Source organism: Apus apus, chromosome 1, assembly GCF_020740795.1.
Source record: "Apus apus isolate bApuApu2 chromosome 1, bApuApu2.pri.cur, whole genome shotgun sequence".
Taxonomy (NCBI): domain Eukaryota; kingdom Metazoa; phylum Chordata; class Aves; order Apodiformes; family Apodidae; genus Apus; species Apus apus.
This window is the reverse complement of record NC_067282.1, coordinates 152,142,098-152,161,491: the sequence shown is the minus strand read 5'-3', so window position 1 is coordinate 152,161,491 and position 19,394 is coordinate 152,142,098. Positions and strand designations below refer to the sequence as shown.

The 19,394-nt window shown below is 52.1% G+C and overlaps 3 protein-coding genes across 3 annotated transcripts; 2 read left to right on the top strand and 1 right to left on the bottom strand.

The window, feature by feature from the left end:
* The first annotated feature begins 104 nt into the window (after positions 1–104).
* On the top strand, positions 105–8,466 carry LOC127396401 (arf-GAP with dual PH domain-containing protein 1-like). Its single transcript, XM_051644039.1, has 11 exons — positions 105–1,453; positions 2,465–2,595; positions 3,489–3,580; positions 3,661–3,743; positions 4,447–4,559; positions 5,322–5,468; positions 5,898–5,981; positions 6,300–6,362; positions 6,877–6,948; positions 7,436–7,667; positions 7,755–8,466. The coding sequence occupies exons 1-11, from the start codon at positions 1,363–1,365 to the stop codon at positions 7,781–7,783; spliced, it is 1,137 nt and encodes a 378-aa protein (XP_051499999.1). The 5' UTR covers positions 105–1,362; the 3' UTR covers positions 7,784–8,466.
* Positions 8,467–11,197: 2,731 nt separating this feature from the next.
* Positions 11,198–12,432, top strand: LOC127384884 (urotensin-2 receptor-like). The gene has a single exon (XM_051619968.1). The coding sequence runs from the start codon at positions 11,287–11,289 to the stop codon at positions 12,430–12,432; it is 1,146 nt and encodes a 381-aa protein (XP_051475928.1). The 5' UTR covers positions 11,198–11,286.
* Positions 12,433–14,791: 2,359 nt separating this feature from the next.
* On the bottom strand, positions 14,792–18,116 carry LGALS1 (galectin 1). The gene is made up of 4 exons (XM_051626826.1): positions 17,995–18,116; positions 16,862–16,941; positions 15,393–15,564; positions 14,792–15,000 (listed from the first exon to the last, which is right to left on the bottom strand). Exons 1-4 carry the CDS (start codon positions 18,001–18,003, stop codon positions 14,857–14,859), a joined length of 405 nt encoding a protein of 134 aa, XP_051482786.1. The 5' UTR covers positions 18,004–18,116; the 3' UTR covers positions 14,792–14,856.
* Positions 18,117–19,394: the final 1,278 nt, after the last annotated feature.

Sequence of the window (19,394 nt, the reverse complement as noted above, 5' to 3'; positions counted from 1 at the left end):
CTCGGGGCTTGGAAGGGCTCGGGTTTCCTCCCCAGGCCCCGAGCGGGCGGCTCTGCCCGGCTCAGCCGCCGCTGGTCGGAGGACGGGGCGGCCGCAGAGTCACCTGCGGTGGCTGGAGGGGCAGCCGGGCTGACTGGCTGCGGGGTGGCTTGGAGGAGCCAGCACCGGGTCAGCTTGTCCCGCCTGCGTGTGGGATCTGCGTGTGTCCCCACACCCAGCCCTGGTGCATTTTTTCCCCCCAAGCTGGGGCCAGGAGAGAGGAGCTGCTGTCGTGGCCCTTGCAGGTGTCTGCTGCTAGCCCGGGCGTCAGGCTCGGGGCAGGCAGGGATGTCCTTCAGGCTTGGATGCTTCCAACTCCTGCTCCTCTTCAGCTCCCTCCTGGCAAAAGGCTCTTACGGCGCTGCCTTGTGCAGACAGCGTAGCACCCAGTCTTTCACCCTGAGACCTGCTCTGCCACTCCTCTGGGGATGCATCTCCTTAAAAAAGGTTTTTCCTCCAAGTGTTTAACGTCTGTGTTTCTTCAATAAGCGTCTTGAGTTTGTTTCAAGCTATTGTCATTGCTTGGTGTTGGGTGGCACCTCTGTTGCTTTTAGCTGGGGGAGGCAAGTGTCGGGACATGTTTCAGCTCTGACACTGGGTCTTCAAGGCTTAGGACCTTGCTGAACAGCTAAGGTTTTTGTAGTTGATGGTGGAGAGAGAGGCCAGCATGAGTAGGTGGGCACATCAGGACTGCTGTGTTTTTGGCTAGTGGCTGGAGTGACTTTGGCTGAACTCTTGAACCTTACTTGCCCTCCAGTCCTCACCCTAAAAACGGGTGTAATCTTGTGTGGTGGCCAGCTGGCTTTGGTGGAAGCTCCTGAAGCAAGCTCTGGGGGCAGCCAAAGGCAACCCTCCCAGCCTACAGAATCCTCACATGGCCTAGGGGCTGCTTGTCCAGAGCTTTTATCAGCTTTCTCACTGCTTGCCCTCTTTTCCTGGCCTGTCCTTTCACCAGCAGAAATGCAGAAAAACCAGTTCTGTGGTTAATTGCTGCATTTCCCTCCACGCCCATGGGGCAGGTCTCCTGCTTCTCCTCCTCCTCACTTACAGTCTGGGTGCACTTCAGCCTCTCCTTCCCTGCCTGTGCTCAGCCGGCTCAAATGCTCAGCTGCCTCAGGTGCACCATCAGGCCTTCACACTCTTTCCATTAGCCTTACAGCTTCTCCTACCTTCTCCTTTTTCCTCTGGCTGCAAGAGCTTCTGGCTCTCTGGTGGCTCCTTCTTCCTTGGGCAACCCGGCAGGTTGGCCCACAGGTGCAGAAGGCGCAGGCAGCTGCTGCCCTTCTGGCCCTGCCCTGTCCAGAGGGATAGCACTTGGACGCGATGGCTGGAGGACATGAGAGGAGCATGAAGGCCCTGAAGGAGGTGTGGAGAAGAGCGGAAAACTCTCTGTGTGCAGACTGTGGGAAGCCAGGTGAGTCCCCAAGGGCTGCTGGAGAAAGAGCCAGAAGCAGGGAGCTGGGGCTTGTCTCTAGCAGTAGTTTGGTGCTGGCTATCTGCCTGGGGCAGAGGGAGGAGAGGCATTGCTTTGCCTGGGTATTCGATTCCCCTCCCTGGAGGTGAGCTGGCAAGGGAGGAGGAAGGAGATGCTGCCACAGTGCTGGTGAGAAGGAGGATGGGGACGCAGTAGTGCTGGTGAGAAGGAGGATGGGGACACAGTAGTGCCAGGTGAGCGGAGCCAGTCTAGCTGCAGCACTGGGGTTGTAATCGTGTCAGATCTCAAATACAAACCAAGGTCATGCCCAGTCAGGACCTGACAGGAAAGCTCCCAGTTAAATCCTAACTGCTACAGAAGAAGGTATGATTCAGGAGGGCATTGTCTTCTCCATGACTCAGCTACAAACTGAGAACCTGCCATGGGAGCCTCAGAGTTTTCTTCTACTGAAGGGCTTGCCCTCTCTGGAGGGCCTTCAGTTGGAGGTCCTGTAGGTGCTGCTAAAAGCATCCATCCTACTCTTCCCAAAAGGGGCACGTGGAGTGTACCACCCAAGCCAAATTAAGACTGGGCTACTTAGTACCATTCTACCTTATTAATTTCACACTTGAGAATTTTGGATTCAAGGCCCCTTTCCACTTAGTGAGATAAATACCGCTGGGGCTTTGTGTTGTTGCACTAAACAGCTCCTGGTGTCTTCTCCCAGAGGTGGTTTCAGTTTCATCGTGAATGGCCCTTAATGCAAAGGGAGTTTGCAGAGCACAGATTTTTTCAAGGCTCAAATCAATATAGATTCAGATGAAGTGGTTGACACAGTGGGAAAGAGGGACTAATAGCTGTGCTTTTTTCTGCCTGTACCTTGGCTCTTAATCAGTTCTGATGAAACAGTGGTTACCCAGCTCTCTGTTTCTCCAGACAATATTCTCAGTTAAGGTGTATCTGCCAGGGGAATTGACCACCTCTAATCATACTCTTGTTTTATACCCTCAGATCCTGACTGGGCATCCTCTACTTTGGGTGTCTTTATATGCCTCAGCTGCTCAGGAATTCATCGCAACATCCCTAGCATCAGCAAAGTCAAATCCCTGAAGATGGACCACTGGGATGATGCTCAGGTGCAGGTGAGATCTTTATCCCCACTGGTATGTCAAGCGGGTTGTGTCTAGGCCATACACTAACATGTTCTGGGAAAATCAGCCCTTTACAACTCTCAGATTTAATGTGGTATGTAGTCCTTTATCTACTCATGCTGTGAATACTTAAGCGAGGATAAATCCCCAGGGAGTTATCCCCAAAGAGGGATAGTGCACTTGCCTGATGTGTCTCCCCACGTCCTGTTACTTTATGGCTAATGCAGAGCTCTTGCAATATATCTTGCCAAGGCTCAGGGTCTTTGTTGCTCCAGATTACTCATTTCCCACTCCCCAGCACCACTCAGCCTCAGTGTCTCCTCTTGGTTTCACCACTCCGAGGGCAAAATCTTGGACAATCCCATGCTCCGAGAAGTGTCCAGATCTCATGGGATCTCTTGAGAAAAATGGCATTTATGGGAACTTGGCGTCTCTCTGTTACACCCCCCTCAACCCACTAATCTTCAGGGGACTGAAAATTTTTTTCCGGAGTTCCAAAGAAAATAATCTGTATCTCACTGCTTTTTGGGGAGGAGTAGAGAAGTTTGGAATGCCCTCCCAGGCAGCATTGCAGAGCTGTCATGGAAGTCGGTCCCCAAGAGATGTGGGGCATGGCAGCAAACCCACTGCATGTGTGTGCACCCAGCCCCATGGACGTGACACTTAATGGCATTCTGTTGATTCAGGTGCAATCCTGAGAGTAGAAAAGACCTTTGAGACCCACCCTTCCATAGCCAGATTTTGCTGGGATTTTGCAACGTACAGGAAAGACAGGGCTCCCCTGGAGCTCAGTGTACATCGAGCCTGGTAGTGGATGAGGAAAGCAAACCCCAGCATGAGTCTGCAGCAAAGGGAAGGCACTAACTCTCTGTCTAACTCTGCAGTTTCTGGCCAAGCATGGGAATGCTGTGACTAAAGCCACATACGAAGCTCACATCCCTATTTACTATTACCAGCCAAACTACAATGACTGCCAGTAAGTTGCTGCACACAGAAGAAAAGGGAGAAGGGCAGTTCTGAGTTCCTCTAGTTAATTTCTGTCACCTTTCTCCCCAGAGTGCTGAGAGAACAGTGGATACGGGCCAAATATGAACGCAAAGAGTTCACCGAGCCGGGAAAGCAGCTGCCATATTCTGATGGTAAGGGAAGAGCACAGCATCAAGATATTCTGCCTGTTGCCTTCACTGGAAGCTTTTGAACACTATGAGGAGAAAGCTCGTAGTGTCAGTGTTGCAAATACCCAGCTGATACTTACAGGGCATTGTTTTGAGGGAGTTTAAATTGTAGGCAGCATAGGTTAGTGCTGCCATGGGTTGCTTCCATGCTTGGTATTACCAGATGGCATTTTTCAAAGGCATTTGCTGTCCTGGGAGAGCTAGACCTCTGCAGTAAGGAATTTCTGTCCTGCTGCATGCCACCCCCTCCAACCACAGCAGTCTTTGAAATGTCACTGCCAGTGGTGTGACACAAGGTGAAGGAGCTAACAGGCCTGCAGAGACAAATGAGAAGAGTTCTGTTCCCATGTCAGGGTCTGTGTGGGCTTGGACTCTGTTGTTCACCCAAGCGATGGCTCTCAAGTGGCAGTAGTGGGAGCTGGACTTGGAGGTGGGAAACATCTGGGAATGTCTTTCGATGGCTATTTTTCTGGGCTCCTAACCCAGGAACACTGCTGTCTTCAGTTGTATGTCAGAGTTGATAACTTTCCTTCACAGGTGTCAGCAATAGTCCATCATCACATGCTTTATTTCAGAGATGTGGCTGGGACCCCAGGCTGCATGCAGCTCTCTGATGCCTACTTTTTCTGTGGGGGACTTCTCTTAAAAATTACCTTTCTGCTCCTAGGGGTGAAGGAAGGCATCCTCTGGAAGCGAGGCAGAGACAATGGGCAGTTCCTACCCCGCAAGTTTCTCTTGTCTGAGAGAGAGGGATGTTTGAAATATTTCACCAAGCAGGATGTGAGTATGGTGGTCAACTTCCACCTCAGTGCATTCTCCACCCAGGGCAGGAGGATCATGGAGATGTTTCTATTTCCTATGCATGTTTCTGAGGTTGATGTGTTCATCCCAAGCCAGGGATGATAAAAGAAACATGTGACTGAGGAGAGGCAACCCCTTCCTACTGTTAGGGTGACATTTTCCCCATGACCTTGCTTTGTGCTTCCCTGTACCCTTCCTCACTGATGATAAAAGGGCTGATCTTTCATTTCACCCCTGTACATTAATCTGGCTGTGTAATCTTGCACCCCCCATGAGAACAGCTTCACCCCTCTGTGAGCCAAGTTGGCAAACCAGGTTGTTTGATTTGTTTTGAGGAAGGCTACACTTCTAGTCCATCTTCCTGAAGTGAATGGGGCAAATACTAGTATACTGTTGCAAGGGAGGGAATGGCTTGGGGTAGGGAGCAGCAGGAATGGGGTCTTGCCTTTTGGGGTCAGTTAGCCCTTAGACTGTCTCAGCTGTAAAGTCAGATGCACTCTTAGTGTCTCCCTGGCAGTTCCATAGGAGGCACAGCTCAAATATAAACTGTGAGGGGCTTGGCCACTGTTTGGGCTTGAGCATGCCACACAGTGAAGGGAATGGGTGCTGCAACAGTTTTGTTGGGAAGGGGTAGTTACTACTTTTTATAACACCCTCTGACCCTTCTTACCCCACTGAGCCAGCTCAAGTCTCTTTCCTACTAGGATTGCTCATGCATGACCAATGCCATTCTTTTCTCAGGCCAAAGAACCCAAAATCAATGTCAAAATAGATGTAATCAATGCTACATTCCAGCCAGTAAAGATTGGGAACCCCAATGGCCTGCAGATCACCTATCTCAAAGACAACAAGACTCGGAATATATTTGTCTACCATGAAAGTGGCAAGGTACCTTGTTCTAGCATCAAATACTGCAAAGCAATTGAGGTGATTTGTGAAGGTGCTGGTATTTAATAGTCTGAAGCATGACAAGGATGGGGTGGTGTGCATGTGTGAGTTGCTGTAGGTAACAGGGTGGGGGTTCTGTCTCTGTGTTTGTGTGTCTGTGGGAGAGTTTTGCTGCAGGGAGCAGGGCAAGGAGCCCTGGCTGAGTCTGTTTGTGTGGGAGGAGCTGCTGTAGAAGATGTGCAGTTGTGCTGCCTGTGCATGCAGAGAATGGGGCAGCCATGCTGGCTGTATGTGTGTGTGTGAAGAACATGCTGCAGGTGCTGGGGAGGGAGAGCTGGCTGTGTTTCAAGCTAAGATAGGGCTGGGTGAATTGAGATGGCTCCCTGCTGCTCTGGCTAAACTTCCTCTCCTGTCCTTTTCCATTCTCAGGAGGTGGTGGACTGGTTCAATGCCATTCGCTCTGTGCAGTTCCATTACCTGAAGGTAGCATTTCCCATTGCCAGTGATAATGAGGTAAGGCAGCACTAGACCTCAGTGCTGAGTATCCCACTGGTACTTGGTTACATGACAAGAAAGGCCATTATTGGATCCCCAGGAACAGAAATGGAGAACACAGTGTTTGGATAGAGGGGTGAAAAAGTGTGTGTAAAAGAGACTGCTCTCTGCTGTTTCTGGGAAGTCTGGGGACAGAAGTGTCTCCTTGGCTAGGCAGTTATGCAGACATGAATTTAAAAGACAGCTGAATTTGAGGCACTAGAAGGAAGGGTCAAGGGTGAAAGTGAATAGCAAAGAAACGTTGCTCAGTGAATGTTACTCTTGACTTTTTGTCAGATTAAAAATCGGCTGACACGAAACTTCCTGAAGGAGGGATACATGGAGAAGACTGGTCCAAAGGTGAGCTGCTGTGAGAGACAAAAAATAATCTTAAGTGGGACCTCATAAAGAGCCACCGACCTTCCCTACTTCAATATTTTTCTCCTCCTGTTTCCCCATTCCCCCCTGACTCTTTAGACACCCGTGGGAACAGTGTGTGTGCACCAAGGGAGGGGAGAATAAAAGGAAGGGGAAGGACACATGTGAAAGTAGATGAAGCCAGAGTCCCTGCTTTCTCCCAGAACAACAGATCTCCCTGCATGTGTCTGTGTGTGCATGACCTTACAGGTATTTAGCGTCTAGATTTCTCCTGTCTCAACTCTTGGGTCCTTCACACAAGTCAGAGTTGGGGATAGCAGCTGGGACTGAAAAACCCGATACTGATCCCCACTCTCAGCTCAGAAAGGGTGAAGAGGAGGTTGCTGTTAAGGCAGGGGCTTGGTTCAAGTGGTTGGGATGAATTTTGGTTATCCATTCAAACTGCTCGCGGCAGAGGGCACTGTCCCCTTACCTATGTCACCTCTTCCCTTCACAGCAGAGAGAAGCTTTTAAGAAGCGCTGGTTCACACTGGATCACCGCAGGCTCATGTACTTCAAGGACCCTTTGGTGAGGGAGAGATCTGACCTCTGGCAACTGCAAGCAACGGTGCTGAGGGCAGGGTCAAAGTACAGCCAGAGTCTTTCTTCTGCAGTGAGAGGGGCTTGCAGGTTCCCCAGCTGCTCTGAAGGTCTTCCCCTTTTCATCCCACTTAGTTCATCCCACACTTCCTGTGTTTGTTTCACTGTCTGCAAACAGTGGGAACAGGGAGGGCAGTGGTGTAAGTCGGTGATGGGGAGGAGAGTGACATGGACGGGGTCATGTGGAGAGGCAGGAGCAGCAGTTCCTCTCTCAGGCCTCTTGAGATCTGTGCTCTCAATTTTTCCTTTCTGGCGCTGCCTTTGAGCATAGCCTCATGAGTCTTCTGAATCCCTTGACCACCTTCAAATCTTTTTGCTATTACATCCACACTTACTCCTGCCCTTAGGTGCACTGCTGCTATTCCCTGATTCTTCTGGGATCCTGTAAATCCCTGTCTTTCCCTCCTGATGTGCAGGATGCATTTGCTAAGGGTGAGGTGTTTGTGGGCAGCAGAGAGAATGGCTATAGCGTCCAGAAAGGATTGCCTTCAGGGACACAGGGAAACTTCTCTTGGCACTATGGCCTCACGATTGTCACCCCTGACCGGGAATACCTCTTCACCTGTGAGACGGAGACTGACCAGCTGGACTGGATTACAGCCTTCACTAGTGTCATCAACCAGGCCATGACACCGCAGGAATATGCAAGTAAGTGCTTGGATGTTGTTTCCTTCACCTCCTGCCACTCTGGTTCAGGGTCTTGCCCTAACGCAGCACCTTTTTCCTTCACTACAGTTGAAGCCTACTTCAAGTTTAAGTCCTAGGAAGCCATGCCGGAACCTCACTATGACTCGACTCCACCTGGCCCTGTTGGGTGGGCTGTCAGTAGAGATCAACATCAGAGAAACACAGTGCTCTTGGAGCACCCTTTGAAGCACCTTTTCCCCCGCATAGATGGTCTGCTTTGTTCTGGGGGCCAGATCAAGCTGCTTCCTTTCAAGTGCAAGACTTTGTGAGTTTGAATCCTCAGCGCAACACGTCAGTGTTAAATTGCTGTGGTCTGACTGGATTCTGGCAGGCCTTGCCTGTCAGTCGGGCCTTGGAAACTTGGCACTTGCTACATTGGGCATGGGACCTAGCATCACTCCTGCATGGACAGCCACATACATTATGCAAGAAAACAGCTGCCTGCCTGGAGCTACACCCCAGCAGGTTGCAGGGGCTTCTGGACTAGGTGGGACACGAAAAGGCTTCTCTGCTGGCAACAGAGATGTGAAACATACACATATTTGATCAGTTAGAGCTGTAGTTGAGAAAGGTTACTTAAAGGATGTAATCCAACAGCCAAATGTGAGTCTTGTTTCCTCCTGCCGTGGGTGGGCTTGAAAGCTTCTTCAGGCCACATTTGTGTGGAGACCTTCTTCTGATTGCTACAGAGAATGTCAAGAGATCTGCTCAAAACCAATGTGTGTGTATACTTGTGTGTACAGCATGTGGATAATTGTGTGTGTGTGCATGTAACAAAAAAGTGGTGGGAGGTAGAATATTACCCTAGGGAAGATAACTGTGAGGGATATTCATGCCGTTGAAGTTTAGCTGTCAAATTTGGGTCTTCAGTTAAACCAAAGGAGAGAGGATGGGTCTGGCAAAGAGCAGCCTATGGCGTGTCCGAGACAGACTTTGGACTCTCTGTTGACTTTACTGGAGCGTAGAGGTTGATGTCTGAAGTTAGTAATACACGGATTTCTGCTCCCTCATTCTCTGTACATCAAAGGCTTGGCACTTTCCTTCTGCCCTATACGTTACAGATGTGTGTATTGTATATTACATACACATACAATTTTATGCAGTGGTAAGAACTCTGCATGCTCAGGTTCTTCTAGTAACAGTTAGTCCTAACCACTAATTCAACCCATGATTCAGATCTTAAAAAATAGCTCTCCCAGGAGAGCTTTAGGAGCTGTGTTTCACATGCTGGAAGGACCAGCTGAGTTCTGCTGATGACTGTAGAATCTGATGTGTCTGCAGTTCTATGCAGGCAATTTGAGAGTAGGCATCTAGTGTGTTATGGGCTGCTAACTAGGATCAATGAAGCAAAAAGTATTTTAATTAGCTCCTAGAGAAGTTAAAAAAAAAATTAAAATAAATCCTATTGTATTTTATTTTAACTTCCTAAATGAGCTGAGCTGCTAACTGCTAAGGCGTGAGATCATTTCTTGAAAAAACCCACCATGAGAGCAAGGAGCCCTGGTAATTAATCGCATTTCCCAGGGCATGTGGACTGTGAATCTTCCCATCGGAGCCAAATGGGCAAGGTCATTGTCCCCCACTGCTTTGAGGGTCTGTCTCTGCACTGAGACCACCAGAACCTGTTGGCAGCATCAGCTTCTGGGTTGAGAAGCAGCATCACTGATCCTGCTGCCATGGCACGATGGAGCTCTCCACCCAAAATTATATGTTCAGTGCAGTTTGCTGATCTCCCCGTTTGAAGCATGACTGTCCCGTAAACTGAAGGCCATTGCAAAGCTTGTGTTCTGAAATGAAGTGCCTCTCAGTTCTGATACTGTGAAAATGGGGCAGTCCATAGGAAAAAAGCTCAAACCCCACCTCAACAACCTGCCTGTTTAGTTCACTGGGAGGAAGAGTAAGGAGGGTCACCCAGCCATGCCAAGAAGCCCAGAGGGAGCTCTGAAGTGCTCCTCCATCCGTGCTGTGTGTGCCATACGCCCACTTCTGTGGAACCACCATCCTTAATTCTGTTGCTGCAGCACGTTGTTCAGAAAGGTGCTTGGGTCCTACTGCAGTGAGGGCAGTAGCAGCGGGATGCTTTCTGCTCCTGCTTGCTGCTGAGTTATTGCTGCTGGAGATGAGTGGAAGCATTTAACTTAGCCAGAACTAAGCCAATACACCAAGGATGTGAAAAAGTGTGGCTGGAGTGGCCCGAAAACCCCTGAGAACTAACAGTAGAGCGCATGTGGTAACAGCACATTTGTCTCTGCTCTGCAAATTCTGTCCCACTCTGTCTGTTCCCTGAGGTGAATGAGGCTCAGATGTGGGAGAAGAAAAAGCAGGGTAGCTAGGCAGAGAAGTGTGAGGGCAGAGGTGTCATGCAGTGGTGTCCCGCTAGAAGGCAATGGTGCCTACCTAATATGCTGCTGCTCCCTGCTCGGGTGAGGCAGCAGGTCTTGGGGGTTCCAGGGAAGAAGGGGAAAGGCTTAGGGGAGGAGGGTGGTCTTTGGGGAGAGGGAGGAAAGAGTGAGCCTATCCAGCTCTTTGAGGCTCCAGCAGTTTGCTGCTGACTGAGGGACAAGGGTAGAAGAGGGCCAGGTCATAGGAAATGTGAGACATCCTAGCATCTGCTGGGCTTGCTGGCAAAACCAGGGGCTACATCCATTATCTACACATCAGGGGTTCCTTATGTCCTTGGAATGGAGTGAGGGACAGTCTGTTTCAGCCCAGCTTGGGAAAGAGCCGTGGAGAGCAGTGTGGCAGCCCCCTGCCTCTTGCATTTTCAGGGCTGGCCCTTATTTCCCTTCTAAAGCCACTGTGTGATGCTTTCCCTGACCTCACCACGTTAGGGAGTCTTGTCTTTCTTTTTCAAATGAGGAATACTGTGCAAGGGGAAATGGGAAAAAGAAAGTGAAAAAAGAACAAGAAGGAAGAGGGAGCTGGGGGAAAGTGGAGGAAGGCACTGGGGAAGAAAGAGCATGTCTGCAGGAAAGAGAAGGGTGCCAGCATGGCTTCTCAGCTAGTGGCTAAGAGCCCAGTATAAACTGAGGCTGTGTTCACACCGGAGTGTAAAGCTGTGAGTCAGACACATTCCTCCATGCAGTGGGCAAGGCAACTCTCCAGGGGCTGGTTCAGGGGGGCAGAGCCCACCTCTCCAGAGTAGATCTGAGCAGAGAGGATGCAGACCTGAGAAAAGAAGAAATCCACTTGTCCACCGAGTCGGCTGGTTTCTGTGGGCCCAGTGAACGCAGGAAAAGCAGACGGTGAGGAGCTGGTGAAGACCAGAAGCATTTCCTCCTGGCTGACAGAGGTTACTTTACACCTGTTGGTCTTTAAGGGGAGGGCGGTGTCCCCTTTTCAACCCTTTGGTGGTCAAGGAAAACTACCGGACTGAGGCTGCGATGGACAAGTTCAGCAAAATGGACTGGGCAGCTGGAGGTGAGGACTAGACTTCTCTGGAGTCCTCTGTGTGCGCTGAACTGTCGCCATTCTTCCCTCTTGTGTTAAGGCTAGACGTGTCCCGAACAGCGAGGGGGAAGGCAGAGGGAAGGACCAGGTCTCTGGCAGCCTGACTTGCTCTTCCTCACCCTGCCCAAAGATGTCTGGTGATCCTTCCCTCGCCGGCGCAAGGCCTGGCGAGGATCCCGAGTGTGGCAGCTTCCTGGAGGAAAGCAGTGGCGGGGGGGATGGCAGTGGTGTCCCGGGAGGGGACAGCCCGGTCACGGGGCCGCTGGCTGCAGTGTTGCTGGTTATGTGCCTCACCGGGGTGGTGGGCAACATCTACGCAGTGGTGGTGGCCTCTGGCAGGGTGGTGGGTCGCTCAGCAGGCTCCTTAGGGGTCTACGTGATCAACCTCGCCCTGGCGGACCTCCTGTACCTCTGCACCATCCCCTTCGTGGTCTGCACCTACTTTGCCCACGACTGGCTCTTCGGGGACGTGGGCTGCAGGCTTTTGCTCAGCCTGGACCTCCTCGCCATGCACGCCAGCATCTTCCTCCTGACTGCCATGAGCCTGGAGAGGTACTGGGCGGTGTCCCGGCCTCTGCGGGCGCGGCGGGCGGGCAGCGCCTGCCGCAAGCTGGCCAGTGCCGCCCTCTGGCTGCTGGCGCTGCTGCTGGCGGCGCCCACCGCGGTGATGACCCAGCTGCGGGAGGAGGCCGGGCCGCACAAGCGCGTCTGCGTCCCCACCTGGACGCCGGCGGCCTTCCGCCTCTACCTGACCGTGCTCTTCGCCACCGGCGTCCTGGCGCCCGGCGTGGTGCTGGCCGTCGTCTACGCCCGCCTGGCCCGGGCCTACCGCTCCTCCGCACGGCGCCCGGGGCTGCCGGCGGCCGGCCGGGCCCCCGCCCGCCGGCTCTTCTCCGGGATCGCTGCCGTCGTGGCGGCCTATTGGGCCTGCTTCCTCCCCTTCTGGGCCTGGCAGCTGGCCGGGCTGTACCGGGGCGAGGGGCTGGGCATGGGCCCCACCGCCCAGGCCTACCTCAACTTCGGTGTCACCTGCCTGGCCTACGGCAACAGCTGCGTCAACCCCTTCCTCTACACCCTGCTCGCCGGCAGCTCCCGCCGGCGCCCCGGCCGCAGCGAGAGGAGCGCGGCGCGGCCCCCGGCACCCTGCCGGGAGGCGGCGGGGGGACCCGGGGGAGGCCACGGTGTCCCCCTGGCTTTCGGGGAGTCGCGGGGGTCAGTGGGGGGAGCAGCGGCCCAGGTTGGGAATGTCTCCCAGCCTCTGGCCGGGTCAAAGTGAGAAATAAAAGCTCATCGCCTGCCGCGCGGGTCTGCCGCGTCTTCCGTCAGCGTCGTCGCGGTGCCGTCCCCTTCGTGCCTTCCCCACGCGCCTTCCTCGGCTCGGGGGAGGGTGTTTGTTTCGGGGATCCTGACTCCATCCTCAGGTCCTTCGGTCCTCACGTGCCAGGCTCCACCTTGCACAAGGCTAAAGAGTGGGTGGAAGGGAGCAATCAACCTCAATACGTTAAATTACACAGCTGGGGAACCCCCACCAATACTCACCTCCTTGCTAGCAACGGGCTAAGCCATAACAAAGTCAGGACAACAGTGAGTCACAGATCTCACAGGACCAGTGAGTCACTTCAAGAAGCAGCCAGGCTAGCAGGAGACCTGAATAAGGTTGATCCTCTTGTGGTAAAGCTCACACTCAGCTTTCTTCCTCCACTCTGTGAAGAGCCTTTCTAAAAAAAGACTCCCGAGTACAGTTAAGAGACGTTGTGAGATTGTGTGGAAATGCAGCTCAGGGAGGTCAGCCCATTTGCTCAACTTTTGGAGGAAGCTGCAAGGAGAGAGCTCCACCACATGTTCGTCAGCGCAGCTCATGGAGGGGGTCCTCATCAGCACCCTGTCCGTGCCATGGTTGAGGAAACTCCAAACTCTCTGACTTACCAAATGTACCCCAGTCTGCCAGACTGTGTCAAGGCCACTGCATTAACTGGGCCATGTCTCTTGTCTTGAGGCCATCTAGCCTAGCATGGCTCACTTCCATACAGCTAAACTCTCTTCCCGCCCCTATAGAGGATGGCCTCATTCATATCATCCCACAGGAAGAGTCCCCAAACTATGCTCTCAGCCACGCCTATGCACAGGGTGGCAACATTACATGTCGTGTTTACTGTTATAGATGTAGCCCTAAAGAGCGGGATGTGATTGTCCAGAGCAGACTGGCTTTTGGCAACAAGAGGCTCCAAGAGTGATCCGGCTGTAGAGCCTCAAGTTGCCTGTACACCCTAAGCATTCTTGTCCCCCAGCACAAAAGCCCATCTTTGAGCCCCTGTCTCCAACTCATCTCTCTCTTCCTTCTCAGCTCCCCAGTTCCTAGTAGCCAAGCCTCCCTCTGCATTGGTACCTGAGACACAGGACCTGTCAGAGCCTCATGAATTATGGAGCAAGACCAGCAGGTGCTGCTGCCACAGGCGCGAGTTTCTGTGCTCCAGCTCTTCTGCAGCTGCTTAACGGGAGGAATCAGGCAGGCTAGCCCTGCAGGAAGTCCTCCATGGGCACCCAATCGCTTGTGTGTCATGTTGCTCATGGCCAGATCTGGAAATGAGGACTCAAATGTTGGGTCCTTCAGTACCAGGCCTACCTGGTAACTGCTGTGTGTGACAGAAAGGGGAGCTCCCACCTTTCCTACGCCCACCAGGCACGGTCTGCCCAACAGCAGCAGTCGTTGCTGCTGTAGTAGCATCAGACTGGGAGAGCCTCCGAGGCGGCTGCTGGCTGGCACTTTTGGCAACAACCCACAGCTCAGTGACAACTGTGCTGTAATGTCAAACATCCTTTTCTACTGCTGTCCCCGTGCAGCAGCAACAAGTTCCAAGAAGACAAAGGAGAGTTGTGTCAGGCGCACAGGCCAAAGGACAATGAAAGACTTTCCCCTCAGTAGATGCACCCCACTAGGTTTACCTAGCACAGCAACTCAAAGGCTCTCTAGGTCATCAGCCCAATTTACACAGACAGTGCAGGGTGTCAGTCTAGACCTCAAGAGTGGGTGACTTTGCCTAAGGGAGCCTTCCACTTTCCCCACATCTAGCCCCAGTATTTCCTCCTGAGATTCTCCTAGGGCTTTTTACTTTCTCCCTTCCCAGGCTTTTGACCTTCCTCTTCATCTGTGACTCTAAGGGCCAAGGCTGGCATAACCCCATCCACATTAGGTTGGACATTGGAGTCTTCACCGAGGGGGTGGTGGAGCACTGGAACAGGCTCCCCAGGGAAGCAGTAATGGCACCGAGCCTGACAATATTCAAGAAACACTTGCACAACACCCTCACGGACACAGTATGAACTTTGGGGTTGTCCTGTTCTGGGGCAGCAGTTGGGCTTGGTGATCCAGGCTGTCTGAGGAGGTGGTTGAGCCACCATCCCTAGAGACATCTAAAAAGACGGATGTGGTGCCAGGGGACAGGGTTTAGCAGTGGATTCAGCAGTCAGGGTAGTGGTTGGACTTTATGATCTTGAAGGTCTTTTCCAACCAGAACAATACCATGATACATGTTGTACTCAAGCAAAGTGGCTACTGTCCTCCTCCCCTCCCCCCTCCAGCAAGGTGACCAACCTATGTGGATTTGCAGTATGAAATAAGTTAGACTGAGACTGAGTAGACTAAAACTCTTATTTATTTATTGCTTTTTCTGTATCTTTGAGATAGATGTGTCAGTGGAAGTTATTCCCAGCTGAGGGACTGGAGTGTGAAGTCCCCCTGTGTATCGAAGTAGTCAAAGACAGAGAGACCAAGCCGGTTAGGGAATGTGAACTGGTGGCCTGGCAGGTGGACTGTCAGATCATTTTGGTTGATGAGTAAAGCGATCTGCAAGACAAATGGAAAGAGTCAGAGAAAGTGTCTGCCAAGAGGCCCTTGAGCCTCTCCCCTCCGCAGCACTGCTGTGCCACCCTCCGCTTTGTAGGGTGAATGTGCTCAGCAGAATAACTTGCTCTTCCACAGCAGGATCGTTATTTTGGTCTCCCAATGGATGCCCATTCCCTGCTCAGTTTAGTAACATCCCTTTGAGCTAGATGGAGCTTGAATGTTTGATCCCCACCCTCCCCCACTGCTCAGAGCCCTGGAGAGTGGCAGTGGCCAAGCAGAAGCCAGACACCTTCAGTACAGACAGTCTTGAGACAGCCCCTGCAGTTGGGTGCCCTGTGCCAAACACCCTCCCTTCACCAGGGCACGTACAGAGAGTGCATCCCAGGCCTTACCTCTGCTGTGCCCCCCTTCTGGAAAGGGAAGACAGACTCCCTGTGCTCTGCACCCCACTCTTCCACCTTCTTCGAGTTACATACGATAGTGTTCACATCACCATGAGCATCAAAACGGGGGTTGAAGTGAAGCCCAATGTGGGAAGCATCCTTCCCCAGGTTCAGCACAAAGCTGCAGAGAAAGAAGACATCAGGCACTATGGCAGCGTTTCTCTCATTACCATGGGTGTCTCTGGGTCTGTTGCTTCAAGCCTAGCTGAGGCTAACCAAAGATAAACCCTCTGCTAAATTGCACAGCTTCCTGAAGCAGAGGGTGCTATGTCAGTAAGGGGTGCTCTCCTCTGCTATGGTGATAAGGTCCATAGTGCTACCCATGGGAAAGGCACCACTCTGTTTCCACAAAGCTTTTAGAGCCATGAACAGGGAGTTATCCTGCACCCAAACCAGCTCCCAAGGAGTGAGTTGGTTTTCACAGATTTCCTTCCAGCCCCAAACAGTTAGTTGGCATTGCACCCTGCCCGACAGCCACGGCCTTCTCCCCATCCTGAGACAGCTGAGATAATTACCATGTAATTAGCCATTCCAAAGCATTTGCAATGGCAGTGGGAGGAAACAGCTTCCTAGTCTAGTGTCCACCTTGCCTCCAGGCCTCTTACCCAGATGAGAAGAGGCATATTATTTGGCAAGGGAAAACCCAGGAGGCTTCACTCTGACTCTCTCAAACTTCAAAGGCACAGGGAAGAGCTGGAACATGTTTTCTGGAACACTACTAGTGTTGGTACAGCAGCTACAGACTCCACCTTACCCACCAAGGGGCCCCACCAGCCATAGACCTGCGTAAGGCCTGGGGGCTGCTGCAGAGGCTTCCCTGGGGGGTCCCAGCCACCCTGATCCCTGCAGAGTTAGGAGCACATTTTTGCTTACTCTCACCTGCCCACTCAGCACTTTCCCCCCTAGCACCTGATAGGCATCTGTACTGGGTGAAAGTGACCCTCAACAACCTGAGACGCTCTGCTGCAACCTGCAGCCTTTCCATTTGCACCATTAGCTGGAGCTGTGGAGCATCTTGGCCTATCATCTCCTCCTGCCTGGTAGAGCAAAGCACTGTAATGGTGTCACTGCTCCTGGGCCAATTTCATGCAGGAGGGAGGATGTGGCTGTGGGGATGATCTCAACCCAAATCTCAGTATAGACATGGCTTCCATTTCCTTTACCCTGCACTAGAGAGGATGTGGTCACTGCCAGTGCACACAGCTGGAGCTTCACATCTGCTTTGGCTTAGTCCCTTGGCAGCAGCATGTGTCTGCAGCTTGCATTAGAGAGTGACTCACTAGGAAGCTCTGCTGGTATTAACCCCTTCCAAAGCTGCTCCTCTCCCACCCAAGGAAGGGATTCCTTCTGTGCCCAACTAGCAGAAGACAACTCGCTGTGGTGCCTTGGCCCTGCCTGGACAGCACAGCACAACTTACCTCTTGGCATTTGGTGAAATTTTCCCCTTGACAATGAGGCGCTGGCCGGGCTTGAGACCCAAGTTGGTGCACACTGGTCCCTGGGGAATGCGGAGGCAGAGACGTTAGCCCAGTACCTGCTGGCTCAGTTGCTCTGACTTGGCAGCTCTCCTCGCTGCCTTGAAAGAGAGTGCAATGCTTTTGGAGAGACTGGGAAGCTCCCTGCCCCTAGGGCATTGCACTGGGGCATCCCAGAGAAGTTACCTCAGTCACACGGGACACATGCCTGATTTCCCAATCTTTCTCCTGCTGCTCTGATCAACATATCTGGATTTCACAGGAGTAAAGCTTAAGTGCCTGCAAACTCCCAACACACCCACCCTGTCCCAAACACACCTGTGTGCCTTGTAGGTCTCACATCATCCCACACAAGCCTGGCTGCCTAGACATGGAGCCTCCACTCCCTTCCCCTAGCTTGAATTTGAACTTTAAGCATTGTCTAGGCCCAGGAGCTCAGACATGTGAGAATGTTAAGAATTTTCCCCTCATCCCACTTTAATAAATAAGCTTGCACTTGGGACACTCCTTGATTAATCATCTTCAGTCTAATGAAAAATGAGTTAATCAAAGTGCAATCACTCTTCAGACACAAGCATCTCTCCAGCAGTCCTTGGTATTCACAGAAGGGCACTTCTGTACATGCTATTTCTCACAAGTCAGTGACTCATGAAAACTTCAGCCAGGAAGCAAGCAGAAAGGCTGCCCAGAAGAGATGCTCAGAGAGCAATAGACGTTAATGTAGCTGCTTTCCCAGAGAAAAGCTGCTGCAGAACAGGTTACCCCAGCTTGGCAGCCAACCCAGCAAGAACCCCCTACCCCATGACTGCCCAGAGGGATCCTGCAGGGGGCAAAAAACCCAAACCCATTCCTGCCAGAACAAGAAATAGCAGCCATCCCTCTATCATGGATGCAGCAGGGATCCTTCCTCCCCAGCAGCAGGCACCCAGCTCTAGCAGACCCTCCAAGACTGGGGCTGAGGAGCAGATGGAGAGGGATAGTGCAAGTACCCTCACACCAAGCCAAAACATTCCCCACAGTCCCACTCCATCAAGCAGCACCTCCAGCAATGCTGCCTCATCCCCTTCTCTACTCACGCAAGACATGGTGCTGCTCTGCAGGATAATGCTCCTCTCTAGCAAGGTGCAACAGTCCCAGGCAAGTTGCTGAAGGGACCCCACCCTTGCCTTTAAGTAGATGGAGAGCTGAGTTGTCCCAGCCCTTCTCCACCCCACCTACCAATCAGACTGAGGAAAGGGTGGGAGGAGTTGGTTTTTTGGAGAAGGAGGGTCTATTATGCAAAGCTGCTTCCTCCCACCCTCAGCCAGGCTCCTCTCCAAGATGCTAAGCCCAACCCTTCCAAGCAGGCTGTCGGTGACTCCAGGAGGAGATCCAGCTGTGTGTGGCCATAAAGCCAATGGAAAATAGTTTTACAATGAATGTTCTACTATCCAAGCTTTTATCCCTCATGGAAAGTGGTTAGATGGATTGAGACTTGGCGGGAAGGGTCTGGGAGGAAGACTGGGCTCTTCAGCTCTGGCTAAATCAGGAGCAGAAGAAATACCACTGTGTGCACACAGTACTTCAGAAACTCTTTGTGGTCCAGGAGAAAACCCAGGAGCAGATGACTGAAACTGGATCCAGGGTCACCTGGTTGCTCTATCAAGCCTTGCTGTCCCTAAAGGCTGCCCAGCTGCTGGCCCTGCCCTTACCACCAGCTCTTGTAGGGACAGGAACCAAAGTAGGGAAAATGATTCTTATTCTGAAGAACCCCTAGATGCCCCCAAAACCATGCAGTTTGTCTTGGTCACAGCAAGGCAGGAGAAAGCTCTTTTAGAGAAGTGGGGAGAAATTATCCAGCAAAGCTCAGTGCCTGGCTGTTGTTCCTACCCTGGACACATCTGGGAGGGCCTGAAGAATAAGGGGATGGGGGTAAAATGCTCAATCACAATAAACCATAGGAACTGTATGTCTCTTATCTGCTTCCATGTTCTCTTTGTAGCAAGTATGATTCACTCTGGGTGAAAGGATTCCTTTGGAAAAAAGTTACCCAATTACTAGATGGCTCAACTGTAATTACACTGAAAGAGGATGGAAAAATTCAGGCAGTGGGCCAAGCCTGTGGCTTAAAGCTCTCCTTGTCTTGCATATTTGTCTCTAAATCACAAGACTCTCTGTTATTTCCCTAAGAGGCCCAGAACTGAAACACATGGAAACACTTTCTTCTTCCCTTTCTATGAGGCGCATCAGTTTCTCCCCTGCTAAGGGTGTGATAGTCCCCATCCCTCTTACCCCCACTAAACAGGACTCCAGAGGCTGTCACTCTGGGGTGCTCCCTGTTAGTGCCATCAATGCCAGCAGACGTAGCGGGAAGACTGCCATGCCTGCTGGAGCTGGGGAGGACATGGATAGGCTCCAGCCTTTATCCAGGTTGCTGATCACCCCACAACAAAAGGGGGCTGGTGTAAAGGCCAAAGTGGGCTTCTCTGCTCTGATG